At 38.9% G+C, this 27,132-nt stretch overlaps 1 protein-coding gene across 2 annotated transcripts in view; it reads right to left on the bottom strand.

Annotated features, from left to right (window-relative positions):
* shtn1 (shootin 1) overlaps positions 1-27,132 on the bottom strand; it is a 50,120-nt gene that overhangs the window by 6,635 nt on the left and 16,353 nt on the right. For both annotated transcript variants that reach the window (XM_038276825.1, XM_038276826.1), the window contains exons 4-11: positions 25,214-25,403; positions 22,495-22,592; positions 21,155-21,236; positions 15,177-15,271; positions 14,940-15,086; positions 11,236-11,389; positions 9,529-9,640; positions 5,514-5,596 (exon numbers count right to left, since the gene is read on the bottom strand). In XM_038276825.1, coding sequence (XP_038132753.1) covers positions 5,514-5,596; positions 9,529-9,640; positions 11,236-11,389; positions 14,940-15,086; positions 15,177-15,271; positions 21,155-21,236; positions 22,495-22,592; positions 25,214-25,403 — 961 coding nt within the window. The remainder of the gene's footprint in view (positions 1-5,513; positions 5,597-9,528; positions 9,641-11,235; positions 11,390-14,939; positions 15,087-15,176; positions 15,272-21,154; positions 21,237-22,494; positions 22,593-25,213; positions 25,404-27,132) is intronic.

Genomic DNA, 27,132 nt, shown 5'->3' with positions numbered 1-27,132 from the left:
CATGGGGAAGACTGCTGACTTGACAGTTGTCCAAAAGACGACCATCGACACCTTGCACAAGGAGGGCAAGACACAAAAGGTCATCGCTAAAGAGGCTGGCTGTTCACAGAGCTCAGTGTCCAAGCACATTAATAGAGAGGCGAAGGGAAGGAAAAGATGTGGTCGAAAAAAGTGTACAAGCAAGAGAGATAACCGCACCCTGGAGAGGATTGTGAAACAAAACCCATTCAAAAATGTGGGGGAGATTCACAAAGAGTGGACTGCAGCTGGAGTGAGTGCTTCAAGAACCACCACACACAGACGTATGAAAGACATGGGTTTCTGCTGTCGCATTCCTTGTGTCAAGCCACTCTTGAACCACAGACAGCGTCAGAAGCGTCTTGCCTGGGCTAAAGAGAAACAGGACTGGACTGCTGGTGAGTGGTCCAAAGTCATGTTCTCTGATGAAAGTAAATTTTGCATTTCCTTTGGAAATCAAGGTCCCAGAGTCTGGAGGAAAAGAAGAGAGGCACTTCATCCACGTTGCTTGAAGTCCAGTGTAAAGTTTCCACAGTCAGTGATGGTTTGGGGTGCCATGTCATCTGCTGGTGTTGGTCCATTGTGTTTTCTGAGGTCCAGGGTCAACGCAGCCACATACCAGGAAGTTTTAGAGCACTTCATGCTTCCTGCAGCTGACCAACTTTTTGGAGATGCAGATTTCATTTTCCAACAGGACTTGGCACCTGCACACAGTGCCAAAGCTACCAGTACCTGGTTGAAGGACCATGGTATCCCTGTTCTTAATTGGCCAGCAAACTCTCCTGACCTTAACCCCATAGAAAATCTATGGGGTATTGTGAAGAAGATGCAATACACCAGACCCAACAATTCAGAAGAGCTAAAAGCCACTATTAGAGCAACCTGGGCTATCATAACACCTGAGCAGTGCCACAGACTGATCGACTCCATGCCACGCCGCATTGCTGCAGTAATACGGGCCAAAGGAGGCCCAACTAAATACTGAGTGCTGTACATGCTCATACTTTTCATGTTCATACTTTTCAGTTGGCCAACATTTCTATAAATCCTTTGTTTTTATTGGTCTTCAGTAATATTCTAATTTTCTGATATGATGAATTTGAGATTTTCATTTGTTGTCATTTGTAATCATCAAAATTAAACAAAATAAACATCTGAAATATATGAGTTTGTATGTAATGTATGAATATAATATACAAGTTTCACTTTTTAAATGGAATTACTGAAATCAATCTACTTTTTCATGATATTCTAATTTTATGACCAGCACCTGTACAGTATACTGTCCCTGTGCAGTTCCTCAGTGCTGGTTCCTCGTCTTCCTGGCTCATAGTGTAAGTTTTCCCTGATGTCTCCTAGGTTCTGTTTTTTCTGTATTTTGTTATGTTGGACTTTTTGCCTCAGTTGCCTGTGATTACTCATTTAAATCTTTAAGAACACCACTCTGCCTCCTCGCCTCTGCATTTGGGTCCTGAAAACCTCAACTCAAAACTGACAACTTAATAAATAAAGTTCTTGAAATGAAGGAATTTTTTATATTTGTACTCATTTGAATTGGAAAAACATGTTTGCAGTACCCAGCGCTGTGCTGAACCGTATGTATGGAGTTTCAATTCAGTTCAGTTTTTTTCTATAGCTCCAGTTCACATCATGTCATCTCAGGTCAATTTGCAGAGACTATTCAACCAGATCATCCAGTCAGATTGATTCAAAGTTTTCTATCTAAGGAAAACCAGTTGATTGCATCGACTCATTGACTCTTCCGCAATCCCTCACAGTTAAAAAACCTTTCATTTAAACTTCTGACATGTTTAAAAAAGGTTTGTTTTGAGTCTAGCAGCTCTGAGCTATTAACTTTTTTATTATTGTGATGCTGAACCTTACTGTTATCATGAAAATAATTGTAGTAGTTGCTACGACAACTTATTTAGCAACAATCACATTTTGTGCGTCTGTTATTAGGATGTTTGAGGTTAGCAAAAATAGCTAAAAACATCTCTCTCTATCGAAGCATTCACTATTTTGCAATTTGCTGTGCAAAGTTTTTCAAGGAGACGTCCAAAGGGGATGACAGCAAATCATTTAATCCAGCAGAAAATGCTGCCCATTTGCAAAAAATAAGGATGTAAATCCCCAATGTTCCAAAATGAAGCATTCAGCGGTCTTCACAATAGGACTTTTTTTTTTACAAAAAAGTCTTTTAAAATGTTACATAAAAACTAGATTGTGTTAAAGTAATTGCAAAATATTTTCCTTCAGTGCTTAAAATGAAGCTATTATTCAGGAGTCAGAGTAGAAGATCCTTGGGTGGTACCTATTCAATCGTCTATGTAATTTTAAAATACTGTGTGCATGGTGCTCAATTCAGCCCTCACAATTTCAATCACCAAGTCCACAAAATGAGGACGGAGCTTCACCTCTTTAGTCAACATGACATCTAACCTGCTTGGACAAGTCAAGGCTTCAATTTAAATTCACAAATTAAAGAATTTGAAATGCTAAGCATGGAGGTCAAAGATGCAGAGTTGGAGAAAGATGGCGTCATAAACCTTTTAAAAACACACATTTGTCCTAATCTTTTTCTTTGTTTTAATAGAGCAAGGGTCTAAATGAAGAATATCTAATATTAAAACCAGTTCTGCTGAACACAATGCAACACAGAGATAAATGAGCCTGTGATTTGAATAAAAAAATCTCTGAATATGAAGTGGGCATCTGGGTAGTTATGAAACACCTGAAGGAGGTTTAGGGATTTCAAAAGAAGGAAAACAGAGAATGAATAATAAAATCCGACTGAATGATTCATCTGTGCCGCTAAAAGCTCACTGAATGGAGCAGAAGCACACAGGTCTCATTTTAGATCTGAAAGCAGAAAAATGTACATTTCATCATGCTGGTGAAGATTCTCACTCATCCAGGACATAGTCATTCAAAAAAAAGAAAATTAAAAACAATCCACTGGACTTTGTTGCAAGTTTCAAGTTCAAACTTGGAAACAAAGTCCATTGAATTTTTTTTATTTTCTTTTTTTGGAATAAATTTTATCATCATTCTGGACTTTTTGATTATTTCCAGCGAGATACGTTTTTGTTTTTACCCAGTTTTTGAAAACTTTAGGGATCTTTTATATAGAGGGACTGTTGATATTGTTAAAATCCCCAAGTTGGATGTCTTTGTTCTTGCATCCAGTTAACACCTTGCTGTGTTTTAGGCTCCGCCTTTGAGACTGGCTGCTGCTTCCACTTTTCTTTTTTCTTTAGGGTTGTTTTGTTTGTTGTTTTGGCCTGGGCTCTCCCTGAAGCTTATACCATAATTTATTCACAAGAAATTGCAGAATAAAACCTTTAAATGCCCCTTTGACTCCTTCGTTCACTGTCTAAATTTATTTTGATTTTGTTTGATTTTGTTTCCTTACGCCCCCTAGACTCAGCCAGGGGACGCAACATAAATTGGGGGCTCGTCCAAGATAAGTGTGAAGAAATATGGCAGCACATAATTTCAATCTAAGTGCGTTCTTGAAAAATCCTTCTTGGGAGGAGTAAAATGTGTGTAGAAAACAAGATTTGTTTTCTATAGCAGTACATTTTGAGTTGAATGTCACACAACAAATGGTGAAAAAATAGATAAAGTTTGTTGTTTCAAACAAATTGGTGGAAGAAGAATTGCTTTCTGTTTCTGATTCACCTTGTTTGAAAGTCCCTCTTAACAGGACCCCTAATGAGAGATTGATTCCTGCTGTTCTTGAGGAAGAGCAGAAGCCTGCTGCTGAGGATCAACTAAAGGTTGGGAACTTCAGATTTGATGCCTCGCCTTCTGTGGTGAATTCAACTCCTTCTTCTTCAAAACAGGAAGCATGAATTACCGGTAAGGTACGTTTGGCAAGATTGCAAATGGAGGCTCAAGATAAAGCCCAAGCTCGTCAGGCAGAGTTTGAACTCTGTAGGACTCCGTTTTGAAAGGAGAGACAGAAAAAGTTTTGAGGCTGAAAAAGTTGGAGCTGGAGTTGCAGATTGAAAGGGAAGTCAAGCTGCGCCAGCTGGAGTTACCGGCTCAAACTGCCAATATTCAGTCCAGTTCTGTATTTTCATCTGCTGTTGGTGGAACAACTGGCTCTCCTGAAAAGCCAGGTTCTTTTGATGTGAGCGAAAACATTGTACTGGTACCTCCATTTCGTGAATCTGAAGTTTATTTACATATTTCATTGTTTTTGAATGTGTTGCAGCTTCATTGCACTGGCGGAGGGAGGCTTGGCCTTTATTGTTACAGTGTAAGTTGGTAGGAAAAGCTCAAGAAGTCTGTTCTGCTTTATCTCTGGAAGAAAGTTTAAATTATGATGTAGTAATGTCTGCTATCCTTGCTGCATATGAACCTGTTCCAGAAGCATATAGACAATGCTTCCGTAACCACAAAAGAGCAGCAAATCAGACTTTTGTTTGTGAAAAAGCAACTCTTTTTGACAAATGGATTTCAGCAAGTAAAGTTACGTAACAATATAGAGAACCCGTTTATATTAGATTGACTGTTTAGATAGAGTGACCATTTATATAGAGGGACTGTTTGTATAGAGCACAGGTGTCAAACTGGTTCCAGAAAGCGCCGTGTGGCTGCAGGTTTTCTTTCCAACCAAGCAATAGCACACCAAACTCCAGCCATCTCATCAAGTGAGTCCAATCTGAACATGATGACTTGATGAGATGACTGGAGTCTGGTGTGCCATTGCTTGGTTGGAAAGAAGACCTGCAGCCACACGGCCCTTTCTGGAACTAGTTTGACACCCCTGGTATAGAGGGGCCGTTTATATTAGAGGAACCCTTTATATTAGAGTGACCATTACATCAAAGGGACCATTTAAATCGAGGGACCGTTTGTTTTAGAAGGACTGTTTATATGCAATGCGAACAGGCCTCGGCGTTGCTTTATGATGTAATCCAGGGATGGGCAATTCCAGTTCCTGAGGGTCGGTATCCTGCAACTTTCAGATGTGCCATTGGTCCAACATACCTGAATGAAGTAATTGGATGATTGAGAGGACTCTGGAGGAACTGACTGCATACTGAGGAGGGAACTCAGCCATTTGATTCAGGTGTGTTGGACCAAGGTTGGATCCAAAGGTTGCAGGATACCGGCCCCCAGGAAAGCAAATTTCCCAATCCTGACATAATCGGCTGATGAATCTAACCTTTGGAGGACGCAGCCACTGGATTCAAGCACAGCCACCATTTATATAGAGGGACCCCTTAGTTCTGAGAATAAACAAAGTTGGGGCTCTTTCATAAATTGCTAAATTTGATTAAATATTTAGCCAAGTAATAATTAACGTCATGGATTTTCATTGAGAAAAACATTTAAATCTTTTAATTCAAAGCTATATATATATATATATATATATATAGCTTTCGTGCTAGTCGCTTCTGTGGCACAAAGGGGGTCAGACAAATGTCAAAATATTGAGACACAGGAAAAGCAATTCATAGTCATTTGTTCACAGTGTTTACCTGAAGTCTTTACTGAGTGCTGCTCCACCAGCGGAACGTCATTACTGATGTTTCTTCTCTTTCGAATCAATGCCAGCAATGAGCTATAAGAAAAAGAAAAAAAACCTCATAATTCTTTTTAATATTTGTGTTTGTCTAGAAACATCCACAGAACACACATCATACAGAGTACAGTGTTGCGTCATCTAAGCAGGGGCTCAAAGATGTAAATTCGATAGAACTCAAAAATACTTTATTTATTCCAGAGAGTAATTAAATGGGGCTGCTCAGTAGGGCCGTGGGAAGCACTGCTGCCTTGCAGCAAGAAGGTTCTGGGTTTGATTCCCGGCCCGGGATCCTTCTGCATTGGGTTAGCATGTTCTCCCTGTGCGGGTGTCGGTTCTCTCCGGGTACTCTGGCTTCCTCCCACAGTCCAAAAACATGACTGTTAGATTAAATTGGCTTCTTTCAATCCTCTTTAGGTGTGAGTGTGCGCGTGAATGGTTGTTTATCCTGTTTGTCTCAGTGTGTCCCTGTGATGGACTGGCGGGAATCCTGCCTCTTGCACGTAGAGACCACCCCTCACAACCCCACTTGGGATAAGTGTGACAGAAAATGGATGGACGGAAATGAAATGTTGCTGTAACTCATACGTTGCTTTTAGACAGGTGTTGTAGGTGTTGATGCAGCAGGCAGGAAGGATCTCATGTAGAGGTCTGTCCTGCCTGATCTGGAGAATCCTCTGACTGAAGACACTCTGTTGTTTAACAGTCTGATGAAGAGGATGCTCACTGTTGTCCATCTTCTTTTTATTCTCTATGAAATCATCTCCAGAGGTTCTAGAGGAGTTCCTAGAACAGACTGGCCTTCTTTATCAGCTGGTTGAGCTTCTTTCCGTCATTAGCTCTGATGCTGTTACACCAGCAGATGATGGAGGAAGAGATCAGACTCTGCACAGTAGACTGATAGAAGATCTGCAGCATCCGAAGGACCTACAGTAGAAGCCATTGAAAATGCCCTTCCCAGTCAAACGCCAGCCGAATGGCAGCCCACTTCACTCTAAATCCCAGTGAAATCCCCTCCAACTTCCAGCCACTGGAGTGACCCCCTCTTGCATATTTTTTTTACCCTGACTCCAGCATTTCACTGAATTACAGGGTCTAACCAGGAGGTGATGCTTCTCTTTAGATCATAATGGCCATAAATCATGACTGAAAGAATATTTTAGTCCAAAGATTGATCTTTAAAAAGGATTATTAGGGGACCAGCCAAGGAAAGTGGGACATTTTAAATGGCTACTACTATAGGCTTCTTTAGGAAGTACAAAGTAAAGGTGGATTAAGTAGCCATTGAGATAAAGCTTTTATTATTAGTTTCCATAGGTTGAGGTAAGGAATGTTCTTTTAAAAAACTCTTTTAATAATCAGCACTTTAAAAAGACTTAAATCAATCATCCTCCTCCTGTAGCTTTAGAGTGCGTACCGGTCAGCAACCTATGCCTGACTCGGCTCCTCTTGGCCTCTAGTTGGCAGCTGCTTCTATCTGAACTCTTTAGCTTTGTGCGCAAAATGTCATAAAAGCAGGATAAGAGTCTCACATCCTGGTCAGACAGAGGTACATTGGGAAGTGTTCCGAGTGATCCAAGACAGAGAACATCTGGAGGATCTGTTGAACCCGGGATGCTGTTTGGCATTCACATAGCCACAGGACTTTCCCCCAAAAAATTCCGGTCTGCTTCTCCTATTTGTGACACGGTGAGGCCAGAGAAGTGTTATCCACACCAATAGTTGAAAAAAAATGGGATCAGACATGTCTGCTCTGCCCCCTATCACCCCGCCTCAAATGGACCAGCTGAGCGAGCTGTGGAAACGCTGAAAGATGGAGACATTCTCTAGAAAGTAAGCTCTCTCGCTTCCTTTTCCTGTACCGGATCCCTCCCGACACCACAACAGGGGTACCTCCAGCAGAGATGCCTTTGGGGAGGAGGCCAAAGTCACACCTCGATCTCCTTCATCCAGACATCGCAGAGAGAGTGGTCCAGGGGCAGGACACATATAAGCTGAGGCGGGATCAGCACAAACAAGACAGACTCTTACAGCCAGGTGATCATGTGTATGTTATGAATTTTGCTAGTGGTCTGACATGGCTGCCAGGAGTTATTCAACACCAATCAGGGCCAGTGTCCTTTGTTGTGGATCTGGTGAACGGCAGCCGGGTGCGCAGGCACCAGGATCACCCTACGTGAGCGCCATGATACAGGATGGGAGGGGTGTCAACGTGGGGCACATAATAACAGTGCATTCAGCCCCGCCAGCTCAAGAAGAAGGCCAAGTCACACCTGAAGAGCCAGCAGCCCCGGGTACTCCGTTGGCCCTCAGGCCGACCCAGCTCGGGAAGCACCAGAACCGAGGAGATCAATGAGGCCACATAGGCCTCCAGACAGACTGACCTGGTAACACCTTATGTTAATTAAAAAGAAAGTAGAGCACTTTGGTTTCATTAGACTGTTCTTTACTGGAGGCATCCATGTTTGTCAAAGAACACTACTGCTACCTACTGGTTTGTGACGTCACGGTGCGGTATCGGCTGTTGATCAAGTCCCAGTGCTGTATCTGGTGTTTGTCACAATGCGCTATTATCCAAGTCATCTTGAAAACATTCTTCTTCCAAATGTTGGCTACATATTACGTGTTTTTTCTCTGGCCAGAAGTTCAATGGCAAATCCTCCCTCTTCAAGTTGGCAATCCAACGATGAAAACCGTCCGTGGAGGATCAGGAATCGCAAAGGTGAAATAACTTTTTTTTTTTCTCTTTTACCCAATGTATTCCAACATCCAGCTGCCATGCACGTGGGCATTGTCAGTTTCACTCAGTGTATTCTCATTATGAGTTCGTATGAAATCGTACGAAAAGTTATGCCTCGTAATTTCCTACGTTTTTTGACGTGTTTTTGGTCGTATTTCGTCGTATTTTTACGTCTTGCCCCGAGACAAGATATACATGTGCATGCGCATCTTACGCACCCTTCAATAACATCGTATTTAAGATACAACTAACCCTAACCCTGACCCTAAGATACAAAACAACAAGCAACGTAGTTAGAGACATGAAGAAGTAATTATTGCACTGTTTTTCCCAGTTTTACATCCGCCCGTGGATCTGCTTTTTTCGTCTGTCTGTCTGCGCATGCGCACTGATGTGTTTTTTCGAGGAAAAACGTCAAAAACGTACGAAATACTATGCATAACTTTTTGTACGATTTCATACGAATTGATAATGAGAATATGTTGTTTCACTATAGCTCTGGTGAATTTCAATGGTGAAGTCCTCTGGAAATCTTCAATAATTGTTGTTGATTGCAGATGTGTCTAGTAGTTCCCATTGATTCTGCTTGTAAAGCGGGGAGAATGGCGCTAGGCTTACCGCACCGTGACGTCACTGCTGGAAGATGGCAGGAGGGAGGGGTTACTATACTTGGGCAAAAATGGCTGCTCCCAGACTCGGTGATCGCAACGAAAATTATTATTTTTACTTTTTTACTGATTAACGCTAAATTCATTCAATCACTGCAAACGCATTAGTTTAGGTATAAATAATGATCCATTGATTATTCCGGGCTGACTGAACTTTTTCTTTAAACTTCTTTGTTTCTGGCCAGGAGCTGTTATCCTCTACCTTGATCTCCCAACTAAAAAGGAGAACTAATTAGCATTAAAATTAGACTTCTTTTCTCCCCTTAAATGCTTTTTTTGAGTTTGGTCCGTTAGCTCGGTTCATTATAACTCTTAATAGGACTTTTTAAATTGTCCTGATAGGCTGAGTATCACTGGAATGCGCTGGAATAAACCTTTGTTACAATGGTATTTAAAATAAACATCTTCAGATTCAGAATTTAAACATGATGGAATATGATCTGCTTCATTTAAATATTTCATTGTAAATGAATTGGACTCACATTTTAATTACCTGTATTTCAATATTTAACAGATTCCTAAAAAAAGTTCAATGAAGACATGAGCAAGGTCACTGCTCTGACCTGAGGGGGTTAGAAGGCGCCTCTGGGGCTGATGGAGGTAAGGGTGGAGGTGGAGGTGGCGGTGCTAGAGGAGGGTTAGTCACGGCTTGCAGCTTCTTCTGGAGTGTCTCCACTGGGCAACAAAACACACAGAAAAACAGCAGCTGGAGGATTAAACACAGAATAAAGATAATCTTTTTAACCTAAATAACAATTAAATTATTATTTAAGTTAAATAATATTTCAATTATTTACATCTGTTTATGTTTTATAGAGAAAAGATCATGTTCAAACACTGCAAAAATTATCTAGAAATATGTCAACATTTCTCAAATTAAGGGTATTTACCATTAATTTGAGCATGTATTTTTGCAGTGAGATTATACGTTTATCACAGTGTTGCGGTCTCTTCTTTGCAGATGCTGCAAATATTATTACAGTACACCCTCATCACTCTAAAAACTAAAAAAATTAAGTATTTTTTAAAAAGTTGTAATTTCCCTCGATTAGATCTCATACAGAATCATCGGCCGAGGGGTGTAGATTTTTGTGATCGGCTGAAATGATGGTGTACTGTCATTGGTTGCAAATCACAGCTAGTCATGGGAAGTCCACACAGAAATGTTCAGAAAGCACTGGTAGTTATGACATTAAGATGTAATTATGGATTCATCACATATCTTGTCAATTTAAATTTCATGTTCTTGTTTGAACCACTATGTGAATGTTTGGATCACATAGATGAGCTGGTTAACCCTTTATAGGCAAGTAACCATTTTTGATCAGTTGCATGACCCTGATTAATGTAGCACCCCCCTCCCCTTCAACCACCCACCTACTCCACCCCCATATTCAGCCAGACTGTAGATATAATTTTATATATATTGTAAGAAATAGGGTTCTATCAAACTGGTCCTATAGTCACTCTATTACAGATTGTTACAGAGTGTTTTTCATGAATTTCTTATAGTAGCCCTTTCTTGTTATTACATTGACCTTCATATTTGCCATGAAAATGTAAATGTTTCTTGAATGTTAAACAGCAAATAAGGTCTTGTCCTGGACTCCAATAATACTCCTGGCTTGAAATGTAGATCTTCTAAGTATTTCACTGAGTAACGGGTTTGTCTACTTTTTTCTGTATCTCTGCTTCTGTCTCCTTGAACCCCAGTCGGCCTCAGCAGATGGCCGCTCACACTGAGCCTGATTCTGCTGGAGGCTTCTTCCTGTTATAAAATAGTTTTTCCTCTCCACTGTTGCTACAAGCATGCTTAGTGTGAGGGATTGCCTTTGAGTCAATGAGTCGATGCAATCAACTGGTTTTCCTAAGACAGAAAACTTTGAATCAATTTAATTGCATGATCTGGTTGAGTTGTCTCTGTAAAGTGCCTTGAGATGACATGATGTGAATTGGCGCTATATAAATAAATGGAATTGAATTGAAGGACTAATATTCAAACTGTTCTAGCTCCATAAATAGCTAGCTATTTCATTTCAAGAACAATAATTCAGCTCATCTTATCTGAAATGAAATTATTTTAGGAAATCTGCAAGATTTTAGATTCCTTTTTGCAGCAAATATCAGGTCACAATGGTTAGGTGTCCAATCATTTCCTGGTATTCCTGCAGTTTCCCCTAAGGCTCAAACTGGCCTATAGTCGGTATCTTCTGTTGCTTTCTTTGTGTTGAACGCCAGCCTTTGAAAAGCAGTGGAGGCAAAAATCTCACCTGTAATTTTGAGATCCTTGAGTTCTTGTTCAGCCTTGAAGCAGCGGGTGCTGCTCTCCTTTTTCTCCTCCTCCAGGAGAACCAGTTTCTGTCTCAATGCAGTTATTTCCTTCTGAGTCTCACAGTTGTTTAGTTTTTCTTCCATCTGCTTGAGCTGATAAACAAACATAAATAATGTTTATTGTTCGACAAAAGAAAAGTCAAAAAGTACAAAACCAATGCTCCAATGAGGTGACGATAGATTCAACACAATCTTCCTAGTGACATTATTTGCAGCAAGTCTGAATTTCAAGGGAGAAATGGATCATATTATCATTATTATACTTCTTGTTATTTATAACGAGAACAGCCTTCGCAGAGCACAGACCTCCACCAAGTCACTCATTTCCAGACATATCCTGATTTCCACCTTCAGGTAATACCTGTATTCCCAGAACCTTTGAAAACATTCCTGGATTCAAATGGTGATCCGGATCATGACCCAAATGGAATGGATTGTTCCTTGGACTGAGGCAAACCTTTGGTAAAAAGGTTCATTAAATCCGTTCATAACTTTTTGAGTTACCCTGTTCACAGACAGACAGAGAGACTCTCCTAAAAATCAGGACCTGTAATTTAGTTATCAGGCTCCTCTCCTGTGGAACCAACTACCAGTTTTAGTCCGTGAGGCAGACACCCTGTCTACTTTTAAGGCTAGGCTTAAAACTTTCTTTTTTGATAAAGCTTATAGTTAGAGTGGCTCAGGTTATCCTGAGCTATCTCTATAGTTATGCTGCTATAGGCTTAGACTGCTGGAGGACATAGGGACCCCTATTTCATCATTCTGCTTCATTCTATCTCTATTCTCCCACTCTGCAGAATCTGTTAGTTCAATCTCTAACGTTCTGCTCTCTCTGCTTTTTCTCATAGTAGCTTCATCTGGTCTGTTTCTGTTTGGCTGTGACCAGGGGCAGATTTAATAAATTTGGGGCCCTAGGCAAAGACATTCAGGGGGCCCTCTGAATTGAGAAGACAACACATAAAACAGACCCATTATATAGATTGTTAATTTTAAAGGAATAGACATCCATTATTTGTTCTAGCTTTTGTCCCTCTCTTTTTGTCCCTTTTCTTGCTGTTAGGGATAGGTTATCTATGTTTTCTTTTGTCCCTTTTTCTTTTCATATTGGCAATATGCTGTTAGGCTATATTGCAACAATAGAGCCAAATCAATTTGAGGAACCATTTCAAATCATCCCCTTTTCTTTTGAACAAAGAGAACAAATAACATTCTGGAAAACTCCAGCCAAAGGACCAATCAGCTGACAAGAAGGCTGGAACCTCAACAGGAAATACCCCTGCTTGATTCAGGGTTTAAATTCCAGAGTGCGAGATCAATCGATCTCTTCCCCTTTGGTTTTAACATCTGTAGGCCCGTTTTACATGAAATGCTAAAAGAAAGCTAGCTGGAAGAAGCTTTCGTTTTCCTGCATCAAAAGTCACGGATCGCAGTGTACCAGCGTGCATAGCGCCCACTGAACAGGGTGAGACGGGGAGAGGGGCCGAACCGTGTGCCCCCCCCCGCTTCTTTCCTGGACTGAAGGACGTCTCAAAGTAAAACCCTACACTTTTCTATTTCATGCATTAATGAGGTGCTGCGCTCAGGCGAGAGACAGGCAGATAGAAGTTTGAATTAATGCTGATGTTTAATCTGTGCTGGTTATAAGAGCTCTGGTTTAATGGTTGAAATAAGTGTGCTGTGAAAAGCTGCAAGTGATATTTCTTCCTTCCTTTGTTTCTATCATGTTTTCCTTCTCTTTCTGCTTTAAGGTTAGTTTATAGATAACTTGCTAACATTTATCCGTGTGTGGTCACGTGGTTGAGGACCCATTGTTAAAAGTTGCCCCCCCCCCCCCTTTCATCCTATGAAGAGGGAGGTCTCACACACACATATCACCCCCCCCCCACACACACACACAGCCCTGTTTATGCCGCTTTGCTGAACAAACTTCTGCTGCTGTTGTTAATGCATTGAATGTGTTTTATGTTGTTTTAATTGCACTGTTGTTATCATCATACCTGTTGCTATTCCAAACGGTCATTATTGAATGGATTAACATCTGGCCTTTCTTGGACAATCTCAGAAGCCAGTTAAACTGACTCTTAGGATTTTATTCTTTTTCTTTCAAAACTAGTCACTTAGTCTACCTGTTGTTTATTTTCTAATAGCGTGTAGTGATGGCATAGATGTTAGATTTCTGTAATCCTGAATCATTAGAATAAAGACGTCGTTGTTTAACTTGCAATCGTTTTTGATTAATATACGAAGGGTTTATCACTCAGGTCAGATCCACCCTCTTATGGTACTAGTTTGAATAAACAGACAAATAGTTCTTTGATAATTTATAGCTCTGCTGATAACCAAGCCTGGGTCACTAAATTTGTGGCGATACCTGGATTTTAACAGCCGGTCCAGGAACTATCCAGAGGTGAAAGGCATAAACCCTGGTAAGCAAGCAAATTATAGCTACAATTATTCAACTAAGAACACTAAATTGATTTCACCTCCGACTTTGAATAAGTTAAATAATTAAATACAACTCTAGTTCTAGTTAATTATTTATTCATTATCTGCAGGATATAATTTTGTATAACAATGCTAAGCTGACTTTTCATGCTTTCTCGAAAAAGGAATCAAAGATTTTCCAATCACTAAGCTCATTTTAACTTAGCTGATTGCTCCTTCCTGTGTTTCCAAAAAGGCCAAAGTAAATAACCCAGTCCTTCTTTTCACTGTAGACAAGCCATGATCTGCTATCTGTTGTCATCATAAAATAATTTAAAATAATAATTTTCATTGCAATCACTGAGTCTGGGAGCGGCCATTTTTGTCCAAATATAGTAACCCCTCCCTCCTGCCATCTTCCAGCAGTGACGTCACGGTGCGGTAAGCCTAGCGCCATTCTCCCCGCTTTACAAGCTAAATCAATGGGAACTACTAGACACATCTGCAATCAACAACAATTATTGAAGATTTCCAGAGGACTTCACCATTGAAATTCACCAGAGCTATAGTGAAACTGACAATGCCCACGTGCATGGCAGCTGGATGTTGGGATACATCGAGTAAAAGTGATTCTTGATCCTCCTCTTGGTTCGTTGTTGGATTACCAACTTGAAGAGGGAGGATTTGCCATCGAACTTCTGGCCAGAGAAAAAAGCCGTAATATGTAGCCAACATTTGGAAGAAGAATGTTTTCAAGATGACTTGGATAATAGCGCGTTGTGACAAACACCAGATACAGCACTGGGACTTGATCAACAGCCGATACCGCACTGTGACGTCACAAAACCAGTAGGTGGCAGTAGTGTTCTTTGACAAACATGGATGCCTCCAGTAAAGCACATTGAAATGAAAATTACTCTCAATTAAAAACACTTATTTGCAATAATTAATTGTGAATATGACGGACTTTTCCTTTAATACGGGTACCTGACCCGGTGCAGGACTCTGGCTTGAATCTTATCAGATACAGTACAAGGGCCCCAACCCAATCCAACGTCAGACAAAAAAACTTTCAGGGTCTTCTTTTAGCTTTTTTCAAAACTTTCCAGGGCTTCAGGTTCACAAACTTTCCATTCATTGTATCCTGCAAATGTCAGCATCCAAAAATACATGTTTCATTTCATAAACTGGACAGTTTCTGTGGAACATGTCCCCACACCTGGTTGTGATGCTCCAGTCTTTGTCTCTCCATCTCTGCTTTCAGAACAGCCACCTGACTGAGGGCATCTTGCAGAGCTTGGCTGGGCGTGGAGCTCTGCAGCAGGAGCTGACTCTGTCTCTTCAGTTTTTTCTGTTCAACCAGCATCTGAATTAACCAAAAGGCAAAAAATATCAACAGAACATAGATAAGATTCAAGAATGCAACGCTGGAGTTTAGAGAAAAGCTTGGACTCACTTCTCGGGCAAAGCTCTCTGCTTCAGTCCTCAGGTTTTGCTCCAAATCCAAGGTTTGTTGCAAGGCTTCATATTCCTCCACAGCAAACTGAGAAACTGATATATCCAGAGAATGTTTGATTCATTTTTATAAAAATAAAATGAGTAAAATCACAGTAAATGCCATTTCAATGCATCTACAGAGAAGAGGCCACCAACAATTAACTAACAATAATTATATACTTTTCTTTCAAAAGCTGGAGGAAAACAGCATAACTTGAAACCTGTTGGATTTTCATGTCAGATGTTCAGTTTTGCATGTAGAAATACCGGTTTGCTCCGCCTACTGCTCTGATGGTCAGAGTGAAAAAACCCACACTCAGAATCAAATAGGGACCCTAACTCTGAGCTGAAAATGATGATCAGATCCTCCTTTGGATTTTTTTCACTTCAGTGAGGGGATTTTAGAGCATCAATTGTGCATTGAGGACAGGTTCATAGCCTTGATCAGGATGTGATTCTATCAAATCGAAGTTAGAGTGAGGCGGCGGCTAATGGGGAGGACCTGCACCAATCCTTGGAGGCTGGTTTTTTTTCTCTGTGCTCCCTGATGTAATCTGGTGATCTCAGTCGATCAATGGTGTCTTAAAGATGGAGAGTAGAAGAGCAAAGGTGGGAGGAAGCCACAAAGCTCTGGAAACAGATGCTGCTAAATGTACAAAAATTTGCAGCTTTTTAGTAAAATGAGGTCAACATTGGAAACTCTGAAAGACATTGATAGAATGGGAAAGGAAAGATTATGAACTTTGCCTTCACTCCAGGCAACACGTTAATTATCCAGTCATTGCATTTTGTGACGTTTTGGCACATATTTCAATATTATCTCATTTAAAGCATAATGCAACGCTACAATTAGAAGCGCCCTCCTCTCTTCTGCTCCATTCATAGATACTCAAAATAAGATTCTTCCTGATTTAAACTACATTCATAGTGGTCAGAACTATAAATATAGATATCCTAAATTACATGTTTGACTGAAAAAATTTCATGATCTTGGAGCTGATGACTGGCTTAAAGGAATAGTACACCCAAAACATGACTAGCCTTCATTTTCTACTCACCCCCATGCTGAACAACACTCTGGAGTACTTTTTTGATATCTCAAATGCATCTGGAGATCTGGGAGGCTTCTTGCTGTCTGCTGACATTCAAATAATGGAGGTCTATGGCGCCCGAGGCAGAAAGGTCCATAAAAGTCCACAAAAAACGTGTCAATATTCCTCCATACTGCTCGTCCAATGTATTCCAAGTGTCCTGAGTGGGTAGCATCCAGAATTTACTCGAAACAAAGTCATTTAGAATGTTTTTAGAGCATAAACAGTAGTGTATAGGATTTCCTGAAAGCGCGCACATGCGCGCTCACGACGCTACGGAAGCCGGCAGACCAAACCAGACGAAAGTGCGCATTCAGCGTCTGCTCTGCCGATAATGCAAGCGTAGAAGAAGAAATGTGCCGTTTACCTGTGCAAAGAAAGAAACAACGAAAGAAAAATGTCTGAGGACTTCAGTGTTGAGGAAGAGCATGAGTTCTTTGCCGAGCTGAATGCGCACTTTCATCTGGTTTGGTCTGCCGGTTTCCGTAGCGTCGTGAACGTGCGGGCGCGCGCTTTCAGGAAATCCTATACACTACTGTTTATGCTCTAAAAACATTCTAAATGACTTTGTTTCGAGTAAATTATGGATGCTACCCACTCAGGACACTTGAAATACATTGGACGAGCAGTATGGAGGAATATTGACACGTTTTTTGTGGACTTTTATGGACCTTTCTGTCTCGGGCACCATAGACCTCCATTATTTGAATGTCAGCATACAGCAAGAAGCCTCCCAGATCTCCAGATGCATTTGAGATATCAAAAAAGTACTCCAGAGTGATGTTCAGCATGGGGGTGAGTAGAAAATGAAGGCTAGTCATGTTTTGGGTGTACTATTCCTTTAATTACTCATTGGATTCACCTGTCTAACTCCATGTTGTTTCTCAATACCGTTCATCTGATCCACCTGCTCCAGCTTCTATTTAACCAGCCCTCTAACCAGTCATCAGGGCCAGATTATTCTCAAGCTGTTAGTGCGAATTATTCTGGTGATGCGGTATTTTAATTACCTGATCCTAACTAGTTCTTCCTCTCAACCTTTGAGCGTTTCAGTATTACCTGACTGTTTCTGATTTCCTGGTCTGCCTCTCAACCTCTGAGCCTGCCTGTTCCGGTCCGATCTGTTTGCCTGACCTGTCTTCGACTCCTGCTGCATTCTGCCTGTTTGCTGAACTTGGAACTGTTTCCTGTCACCGACCTTGATTCCCCTTCGAAACCTCTTCGGACTTCTGATCTCCTGGTTCTGAATCCTGAGCACGTCCTCGACACTAGCTTTGGCGTTGGCCCCTGGATTATCCTGCCTTCCTTCATCTGCCCGGATCTGATCTCCTGCTTGTTCTCCGTCCTCTGGGGCTGCTGCATCTGGGACTATGAGAGGCCCCCGCTGCGTGTTGTAGTCAGCTGACTGGCTGTTAATATGGATCCCTTTTTTAATAAACACTTTTGAATTAGCTGTCTGCCTTGAACAGTGCGTCCCCTGTTTTGAGCCTTGACAAAAAAAAATAATTTCAGAATGCAAAAATAAAACTGAACTAGTAAGAATAAAGTTTCTGACACAGAGAAATCTTAGCAAATTATAATCTTACGACTCATATAAAAAGTAGTTGATATCTGTAAGGACATTTCTACCAGTATAAATATATTCATAATGTCAAGAATTGGATTTCTGGATATCTAGAATATTATAATCATTTTCGATATCTGAAATGGTTATTTTGACAAGAAGTAATTGGATTATGGAGATCTGAAATTATAGTTAATTCTCATCAGAATTCAGTTTTAGACATCTGGAAGTAAAAGCCCAATACACATGAATGGGAAACATGAAGTCATTAGTACACGAGTTTTAAGATTTATATTTAAGATATTTAAACTGTTCATTTTCAGAATTTGAGACAGTCAAACTAATAAATGTCAAAACAGCCTGCCATAAGTAGCAGCCATGAGTTGATGGGGCTGAATTCCTCATGAAGTGAATAATAAATGAATCTAATGAAAAGGATGGTGCAGTTCTGTAGGATCAGAAGTACGACCATTTTATTCTAATGTTAAACCAACAGTGATGATGGGATTATTGCTCCTGTTAGTTTGGAAGAAACATGGAGTGAACAAACAAGCAGAAGGTCTCAATGTTTCTATGCCAAAGCCACATCAGTGACTGGTTAAATGTTTAGTGGGCCTGAGACAATTATTGGATTAATCAATTATTAAAAAAATCAGCACCTAATTTAGTAATCTATGAATCGTTAACTGGAGTATAGAGACTCTAAAACATGCCTTTAGCTGCAAGAGCGACCAACTTAGAGCAGGAGTTATATCAAAAATGTGAAAAGTAAATATATAAACATTTTGCATGTCAATCTGCTCCTTTCAGAACTCCTTATATGAAAAAGTTTTAGTTTCTTCTTCTTTCATTTCATAAAAACTCATCTTTAAGAGACCTTTTGCTATCTAATTATGAATCAATTAATCAAAGAATCAACACATTTGTTGATTTTTAATATTATCGTTAGTTGCGGCCTAACTTTTTTGCATTAAAAATGAATAGTAAAAACACAAAACCCACGAGTGAAATGTAACATTACAAAATATGAAATAAATCTGAATATTTAGCCCTTGAAATATCTTAATTGGTGAAATTAAAATATGTTTCCATCTCAAATGTCTTAAAACTTTAAATATTACTATTGATTATTGATTGACGTAGATCCAGGAGAGTCTGGGGAAACTGAGGGAATCCTGAAATATGAATATTTCCAGTGAAATTAACCCTTATTGAACAGAATGTTATTTCTGATTTTGTTGAAAAGGATGTTATGGAGAATAATTTTGGGTATTTGCTCTAAAGTTTGAATTCTGTCTTGAATACTTAAGACAATGTGATATTTCATTTTCTCTTTTAATAAATTTGCAAAAATGTTCTACATTTCTGTTTTTTTCTGTCAAGATGGGGTGCTGAGTGTGAATTAATGAGAAATAAAATGAACTTTATTGATTTTGGCAAACGGCTGCAATGAAACAAAGAGTGAAAAATTTACCCACTGTAATAATATACACATTTACCACATGCTAAGCAAGTTTCCAAATTTGAGACTCATTAAAAACATAACTGAGCACAAGGCAGTATAATTGGGAGAATATTCCCTAAGTGCTGAATATTGAGTTGAAAAATCATTTAATGGAGTCAAATTAAGGTAATAAGTTGCTTCAAAGTTACAGTTTTACAGCATTGCTTTAAGATGTTGTTTAGGAGAGCGGGTTCATTTTCGACTTGGAGACCAGGACAGGGTTACGGAGGCCTCAGGAATTTCAATAATAAAAAAATAAAATAAACACAAAAAAAGAAGCCAATATTTTAGATTATATTATCTTTAAATATACTTTGTAATAATATATCCTCTTACTATGTGAAGGGAATTAACTAAAACCATGAGGCTTTTCTAACCATAAGTCAAAGAAAAGCCTTATTCATCGTGTAGTAACCTACTTTGTGTAAGCCTGGCTTTTTAATGATTAAGGTGCTAAAAAAACAAAACAATATGGAGCCCATAGACATAAAGCCAAACCTTCCGTTCTTATTATCATGTTTACTGAAAAGTTTGTTATTCATTGAAAAAATACGAGTCCTGACAATATTATAGATTCTTATGTTATTGTAAAAAAAAAAAATAATAATAAATGGAGAGTGAAAAGAATAAGCAAAATACGCAACAAGTGGATATTTTTTTTATTTTGTCTGAAGCAAAGGGGTCCCCTACTCTGGTAAAGTGGTTCTACTGGTTAATATCAGAACCAGATTCTGTATTTCTGAGTTTATGGGAATGACTCTAAAGCCTTTTTCCCACTGAAAATAGCGAGTTAACGCATGTTTTATCAAACATGGGTCAACCTGCTAACAATCATATGACTCCCTTTCCACCAGCAAAGAAAGTTGGTCTAATCCTTCACAGGCAGCCACTTGGCCTCAGTCTCCCCACCGCTGCTTGTCTGGTGACGCCATCATGCTGGGTTAGCGTTGACGTCACCACTGTGACAGAAATCAGGAAAGTAAACAATGGAGAGCAACATGTCAGGAAGCCAGGGCGTAGTCAGTGTGCTATATTGTTTCACTCTATTATCTGTCTGAATCCCTCTCACCAGAGCTGCTCCATGTTTATCAAATGTATACAAAGTCGTTGCTTGTTAGATTAGAAGTGACTGGCTAGTGTGTTGGCGTCTGCATGCTGCGTTCAATGGTATCACGTAAATTAGCGGGTCGACCCGGCTCTGGTGTTTCCACAGCATGATATTTTAACATGGGATGCTTGTTTGACACGCATCAGCGAGCTGTTCCCACTGTCACTTTAAACTGCCAATACTGAATCTACCATCTCTGATCTATTTCTCTTTCCGTCAAACACAGCTGACTGCATCGCTGGGGTTTGGGACGAACAAAGTGAAGGCATGGATTTTATGGCTAACGATATATTTCTATATGAGGGTTTTCTTCAAACTGCTCGTTATCTAACCTTCAGCTTTTTAGTTCTCCATCTGGTGCAGATATATTTCCATAAACCACCAAGCAAAGGTGAGGCGATCCTATTCATGGGGACACTTCATAAAATAATAAAAAACACCACCGATGAATAAACAAACATTGAATAGCACATTTTCCTTTTATTGACCTTTCACTAAAGTTCTAGAAACACGTGAATGAAGTAGCACTGACCTATGATTGCTGAGGTAATAATGAACAGAAATGAGCCATAAACATTATTGGCTTTATACTTTAAAGGGTTTGCATCTTTTCACACAATCATTAACACCAGCACTGCTTTTTTTTAAAAAGCAAAGATGTTTTTCTCACCTCGGTTGTACTTCTCCAGGAGCCTCTTCTGTTGCAGAAACTCAGCAGTTAAAATCGTGTTGCTTTGTTTCACTTTCATCAGCTGCAACAGTTAGAAAGGACGTTAAAACTGTTATAGAAGATAAAATAAAAAGTCTCCACTGTAAAGTTATCACTCATGTTCATTCTAGTCCTAATAAATGCAAATAACATTAATAGTCACACATTCAGCTTTTGGAGTGAAACTAAATATGATTTCTAATCTACTGTGAAGGCAAACATCAAAAGGAGCACTAATGCAAGGTCCATGTTATACAACACACATTGAAAAGAAAAAGGCTATTCTGCATCCTGAACCTCAAGCATTCGCAGGAATGCAAAGATAAATATTTACTGGCAAAAATTAAAATTGTTTTTATGTTATAATATTTACAGAGAATCAAAAACAAACAGAAATAATAGAAAGAGGGCTAAAGAGGCTTAGAGAGGTATACCATGGCATACCCATTATAAAATAATAAAAAAAACACCTCTTTATGCGAAGTGTTACTTTTCCCAGTTATTAAGGCATCCAGATTTTTCCATGTTGACTATTTCAAAGTAAGAGTTCATGTTGAGTTGATACCCTGTTTTATGACATCATCACATAAGTGGGCAGCAGAAACAGCTGGTTTCCTTGCAAAGTCTGTGGTTGAAGTACTCAGCAGTAGTACTTGACTAAAACTATTGATACTCGTAGTCAAATCTTACTCAATTAAAAGTAAAAACATCCACTCTAGTTAAAGGATTAAATAACTCACTTTTGAAAACTAAGTCAGTATTCAGAAGTATGTGTATCTAAAAGTACTTAACTATTTAAATTTTAAAAAACCTATTACTTTCAGAAACCAGCTGATATATCGCTGCGTAGAATCACAAATAAGGACAGATAATTAGATTATTATTTCTTATTTAAAAACAATCCAAGCCATTTATTGAACATCTGAACACTTTATAGACAAAGGTGGCTGTCTATCTGCACAACCCCTCTTCTCATTGTCTGGAAGAATTAGTTGGCTGGGAGATCGTGCTATTACATCGTGCAGGACATTTTTAACAATAGTGACCTTGCTAAAAAACTACAGAATCCAGTTATCTGTTTTTAAATATATAGTATTTGTAGGGGTGAAAACAAGTAGTATAGTATAATCTAGATCGTATGCAGGCTGCTGCATTGACATGCTAGTTTTTCCGTTTTCAGGAGACGCTTATAGGAGGTATTTTTTCTGTTTAATAATAATTATGAGAACTTCAGTCATGTAGTATGGTATAGTAAGCCAAATTATCCAATAGCAACAAAAAAGAGGCAAACTTTAACTTACTTCATCACAGTTATTCTTTAGTTGTTGTCTTGTTAAGTCGAGATCAGAAATAAGTTGGTTTTTCTCCTTTAGAGTCGCTTCCAACTTATCCTGTAGCCCTGAAACAATAGCAGAACAAACACAGTAATTAAAGCTTTAACTGTCTTTTTATGAGGTAAGATAACTTTTAATAAAAAGTATAAGTTAGGGAAAGTGAATCCATTTAATATCTTTATTTGTTCCTAGTTGTTAACTTGTACAAACGTTTAACACCCAATGTTTCAGCTCTAACTATACCGGTTTAAAAGTTACAACTTTGAAAAATTACAACTATAAATCAAGTTTCAAAGTATGAATCACAAAATTACAAGCATAAAACTACAACCCCTGATTAAGCTTTTCCACTCCTTACCAATTGGTGGCAGTGATGTACCAGAAGGTTGTTCATCAACCGACATTAATCAAGAAGAAGAAGACAGAAACAGAGCCATTTCGTCTTTTACATTTTTTTTTTCTGAAATGTTGGTTTTAAGACACGCACAGCAAATGTTCAATGGTTATATTTTTGTTTTTTTCTCATTTAACGCCAGTTAGTTATCAACCTTCAGATGCATTACTGCCACCAAGTGGTAAGGGGGAAAACAGCTTCATCATGGGTCATAGATTTTGTTATTTGTACTTGTAGTTGATCAAAGTTGGAATGTTTTAACTTGTATTAATAACTTTCAAACTTGTATTCTCACAGATAAAACATCTGTTGTATTTAGGAGCTCACATGGAACAAATACAAATCTTAAATGTGTTGATGTGTATTGATTTACATTTAACAATTCAGACTCCCAAGCATATATAAGCCATGTCTGAAGGTCCAGCCTAACCCCTAAACCCCCTCCACAGACACAGAAGCCTTGAAGAACAGAACAGACAGGAGATCAGATCAGAGCAGATGACGGAAGGCAGGATAAGTCAGGAGACAGATACAGGTACAGTCCACAAACACAAGTCCGAAGATGGGTCAGGCAAACAGATCAGAACAGTGACAGGCAGGGTCAAAGGTCCAAAGACAGTTCAATCTGAAGAACCCACATGGAGAAAAAAAGACAATTAGAAGAATTTAATTAATGCAATTATTTTAAGCCTTTGGCCCTCAGAACATGGCAAGAAACATTAGTGCTGAACTTTACTCTAATATGCATAAGCAGGTGTATGAGAGCAGGAATGTTTCCCCCCCAGGCCTGAAACTGGTGGTGGAGTGGAGATAGATGAAGTTAGACTGCTGGTTGGCAAGACGATCTGCTTGAGCTGTGCTAGTGCGTCACTGGGGACCAGAAGGATAGATGTCCAGCTTGATTAAACACAGGTTTGCGTGAAACTGTCCATGAGGAGCAAACATGAAGCTACAGTAGAGAGGAATAACTCCCCTTTGAGAAGAAACCTCTGGCAGAACCAGGCTCAACATCGCGATTTTCTGCCGGACCGATTGAAATGTGGCGATGAATGCGGTAAGAGTCCCGGAGGAAGTTAGACTCTGATAGGGACAAGGCTGAAGAAACACCATGGAAAAGCCAGATGGAGCACAAAAAGCAACTGTAAAAGGCGGCCCCGTCTCATCTGCTCCTAGTGTGCAGTTGGTGGTCGCGCTTTGTGACTTCATTCAGATGATCCCATTTCATCCACCTCCAGCCCCTCCTCCAACATCGTAGCTAAAACTTCATCAGAGTGTCATTCCTCCCGGACTCTTATTGCATTCCGCGTCTCATTTCAACCGGTCCGGGAGAAGACCGCCATGTTGAGCCTGGTTTTGCCAGATCAACTGGTTTTCCTTAGATGGAAAACTTTAAATCATTCTGACTGGATGATCTGGTAAGCTGTAAAGTGAGATGACGTGTTGTGAATTGGAGCTATAGAAATAAACTGAATCGATTTAATTTTCTGCCAGAGACTCACTTTACTTCAATGCTCCTTGTGTGAAATACAGATGCACTATTAAAGATGATAATATATAATTATATAATATATAATATTAGTATAAAGATGTCTCATTTCAAGCAGCTCCTTGTGATTATTTTGACACCAGAGCTGCATACATCACATTTGCAGTAATAAAATTTACCCATTATGAAATGTATTCCTCCACCACAGCTATGTAGTTATAAGGCAGGCATTCTTTCCGTATAAATTACAGTATTTTCCTATTTTTTAAGAGTTTAGGAGTCACTGAATCTTGATTATGTAAAAACTGGTTAATCAGCAGCTTATTTTAATTTAATAGAATTAAGTGTATGAACAGGCATATTGTGAAAGGCTGTAATACTTACTTCTGGTATGAAGATATTAGCTTTTCTTTTAAAACATTCAACTTTAGTCTTACTCATGTTGGGTTTTTTTTGTCCCCTATGAATTTTGTTTGCATGAATATGGTATTTTGTCACGAACAAATCTATCTATATGCCACATATGGCAAATGTCAACTAAAACTGACTGATAATTCAATAATGCCAGAGAATTTGGATGTTTTTCCTGCTTCTCATCACCAGCAGCTATTTTTCTTCAGTATTTTAAATGGGAACACATTATAGAGCTTCTTTAAAACATGAATTATTACCAGTATTTGAAAGATTTTTAGCAGTTAGGAAGTAAAAGAAAAACTTTTCCACGTCTTCCATTTTCACTCATATTTTGTTGGTTTGATTGAACCAGAAGGCAACTGGATTGCTTCAAAGTTGAAGAAACCATTTACCTGATATTGCGGTGGAGCAGCAGGCGGAGATGCAGAGTGCGTTCGAAGATCCCAATGGTTCTTGTTCCTCCTCATCGTCGTCTGCGGCTCGCTCTTCTTCATCCAGGTTGATGTCTATGATGGTTTCTGGGCTGAGGTATGATAACATCATCATGCTCTTCCTCTTTAGTGAACGGTTCTCACGCTTTAACTTTCAGCCCCAAAGAAAATGAAACGACAAAGCATTTTAGAGTGTGTATGTGTACTTTATCTTTTCACACTAAAAACTATTTTATTGGAATTTCATTTGAATGAACAACAAAAAGTGGTGCATGATTATAAAGTTAGCAAACAATTCAACGAGGAGTCATTTATCTTTCTAAAATTACCATTGTCCTCCAGTCACAACTCATTATGTACGTATGTCTCTAACAGTTTAGCATATCTAAAGATTAGACTTTTAATTTCTTGATATAATTTTACCATAAATGTTCCAGTAAGCATCAGTATTCCTTTGTGCTGGGGAACCCAGCTCCAAATCAATCGCAAAGATCACATATAGCACACAGACTAAGGACAAACACATTAATCCTTCAACACAAAACAGATTAAAAGGCTTATTGTAGAAAAAGCTAAAGGTCATGTAACTATTTTGGGTTTCTTTAGTTAGTTATTCCAGTTATTATGCAGTAAGGAATGTTCTAATCTTTATATTGTAGACACCAAACAATATAGATGCATGGCCCGACCTCCTCAGGATAAGACTCTGCAGTATACCTGCACCATATGAACAAACGGCATTCTTTTGAGGACCAGAATGTTCACGTTTTGGATATAGAAAATAGGTAGTTTGAGTGGGGCATGAAGGAAGCCATTTATGTTAAAGAAAAAACAGAGTAGATGGACTCAGATTTCATTCTGTCCAACAGCAATATATATATATATATATATATATATATATATATATATATATATATATATATATATATATATATATATATATATATATATATATATATATATATATATATATAACTGCAGAATTGACAAAAATTCATGGATATGTGTCAAAACGTCTTCAGAAAAAAAAAAGTGAAAATCCAGTTGCCTCAATCTAAATCCTGTTTTTTTTTTGGCTACCCTGACCCTGATAATAGGAATTTTTAGAGGCATGGTTGTTATAAGATAGTTTGAAATAATAATGACAGTAAATCCTTCAATAAGAAGGTCACTCCTACAGTAGTATTGTTTTTGATGACACCCTTCAGACTGAATCTATTTTTTTCGCTGAAACGCAATCAACAATACATAACCCACAATTGCATTCTTCCAACAGAAATGAACAGCCTCGTGCAGATGCCCATATAAATTGCATACTCAGATGAATCAGGAGAGACATAGTATTGGCTTTCTCTACGAAGGTAACTATGATGAAGTAACAGCCCTTCATCTAACCTTGATTACATATCAACACAAAAATATGAAGCTTCAAGATCACATTTTCACCTTTCAAATCTCTGCTCCCCCCGAAGCTGCCTTTTAATTAGAAACGTAGGAGGGTGAAGAGATGGCTCTAGATTTTGGCCTGTTTCCCACGTCTGAAGGAATACACCCAATTATGTCAGATTTAACAAATCGACCATTATTGAGTAAAAAATAAATAAATAAAAATCATCTTGAGGTTAATTCTTTTGTCCTTTTCTACAATTACTCATATGCTGTTGAATTATATGATACAGAATTTGTATTTTTTAAGTGGTGGGTGGGAATAAATCCGAGCTTAATATCGGGCTATTAGTATTTACAGACTAACTGACTGATGTGTACCACAACATTTAGTATTGTTTTCAGTCAGCTGTTTTTCTCTGATTGACCCCGATGCTGCACTAAAGCAGGGTTAAACTTCTAGAAAATCTAGGATTTTAAGGAAAACAAATAAA

Source organism: Cyprinodon tularosa, unplaced genomic scaffold (genome assembly GCF_016077235.1).
Source record: "Cyprinodon tularosa strain WSP-4 unplaced genomic scaffold, ASM1607723v1 ctg1279, whole genome shotgun sequence".
Lineage (NCBI taxonomy): Eukaryota > Metazoa > Chordata > Actinopteri > Cyprinodontiformes > Cyprinodontidae > Cyprinodon > Cyprinodon tularosa.
This window is presented reverse-complemented; position numbering and strand designations above follow the sequence as displayed.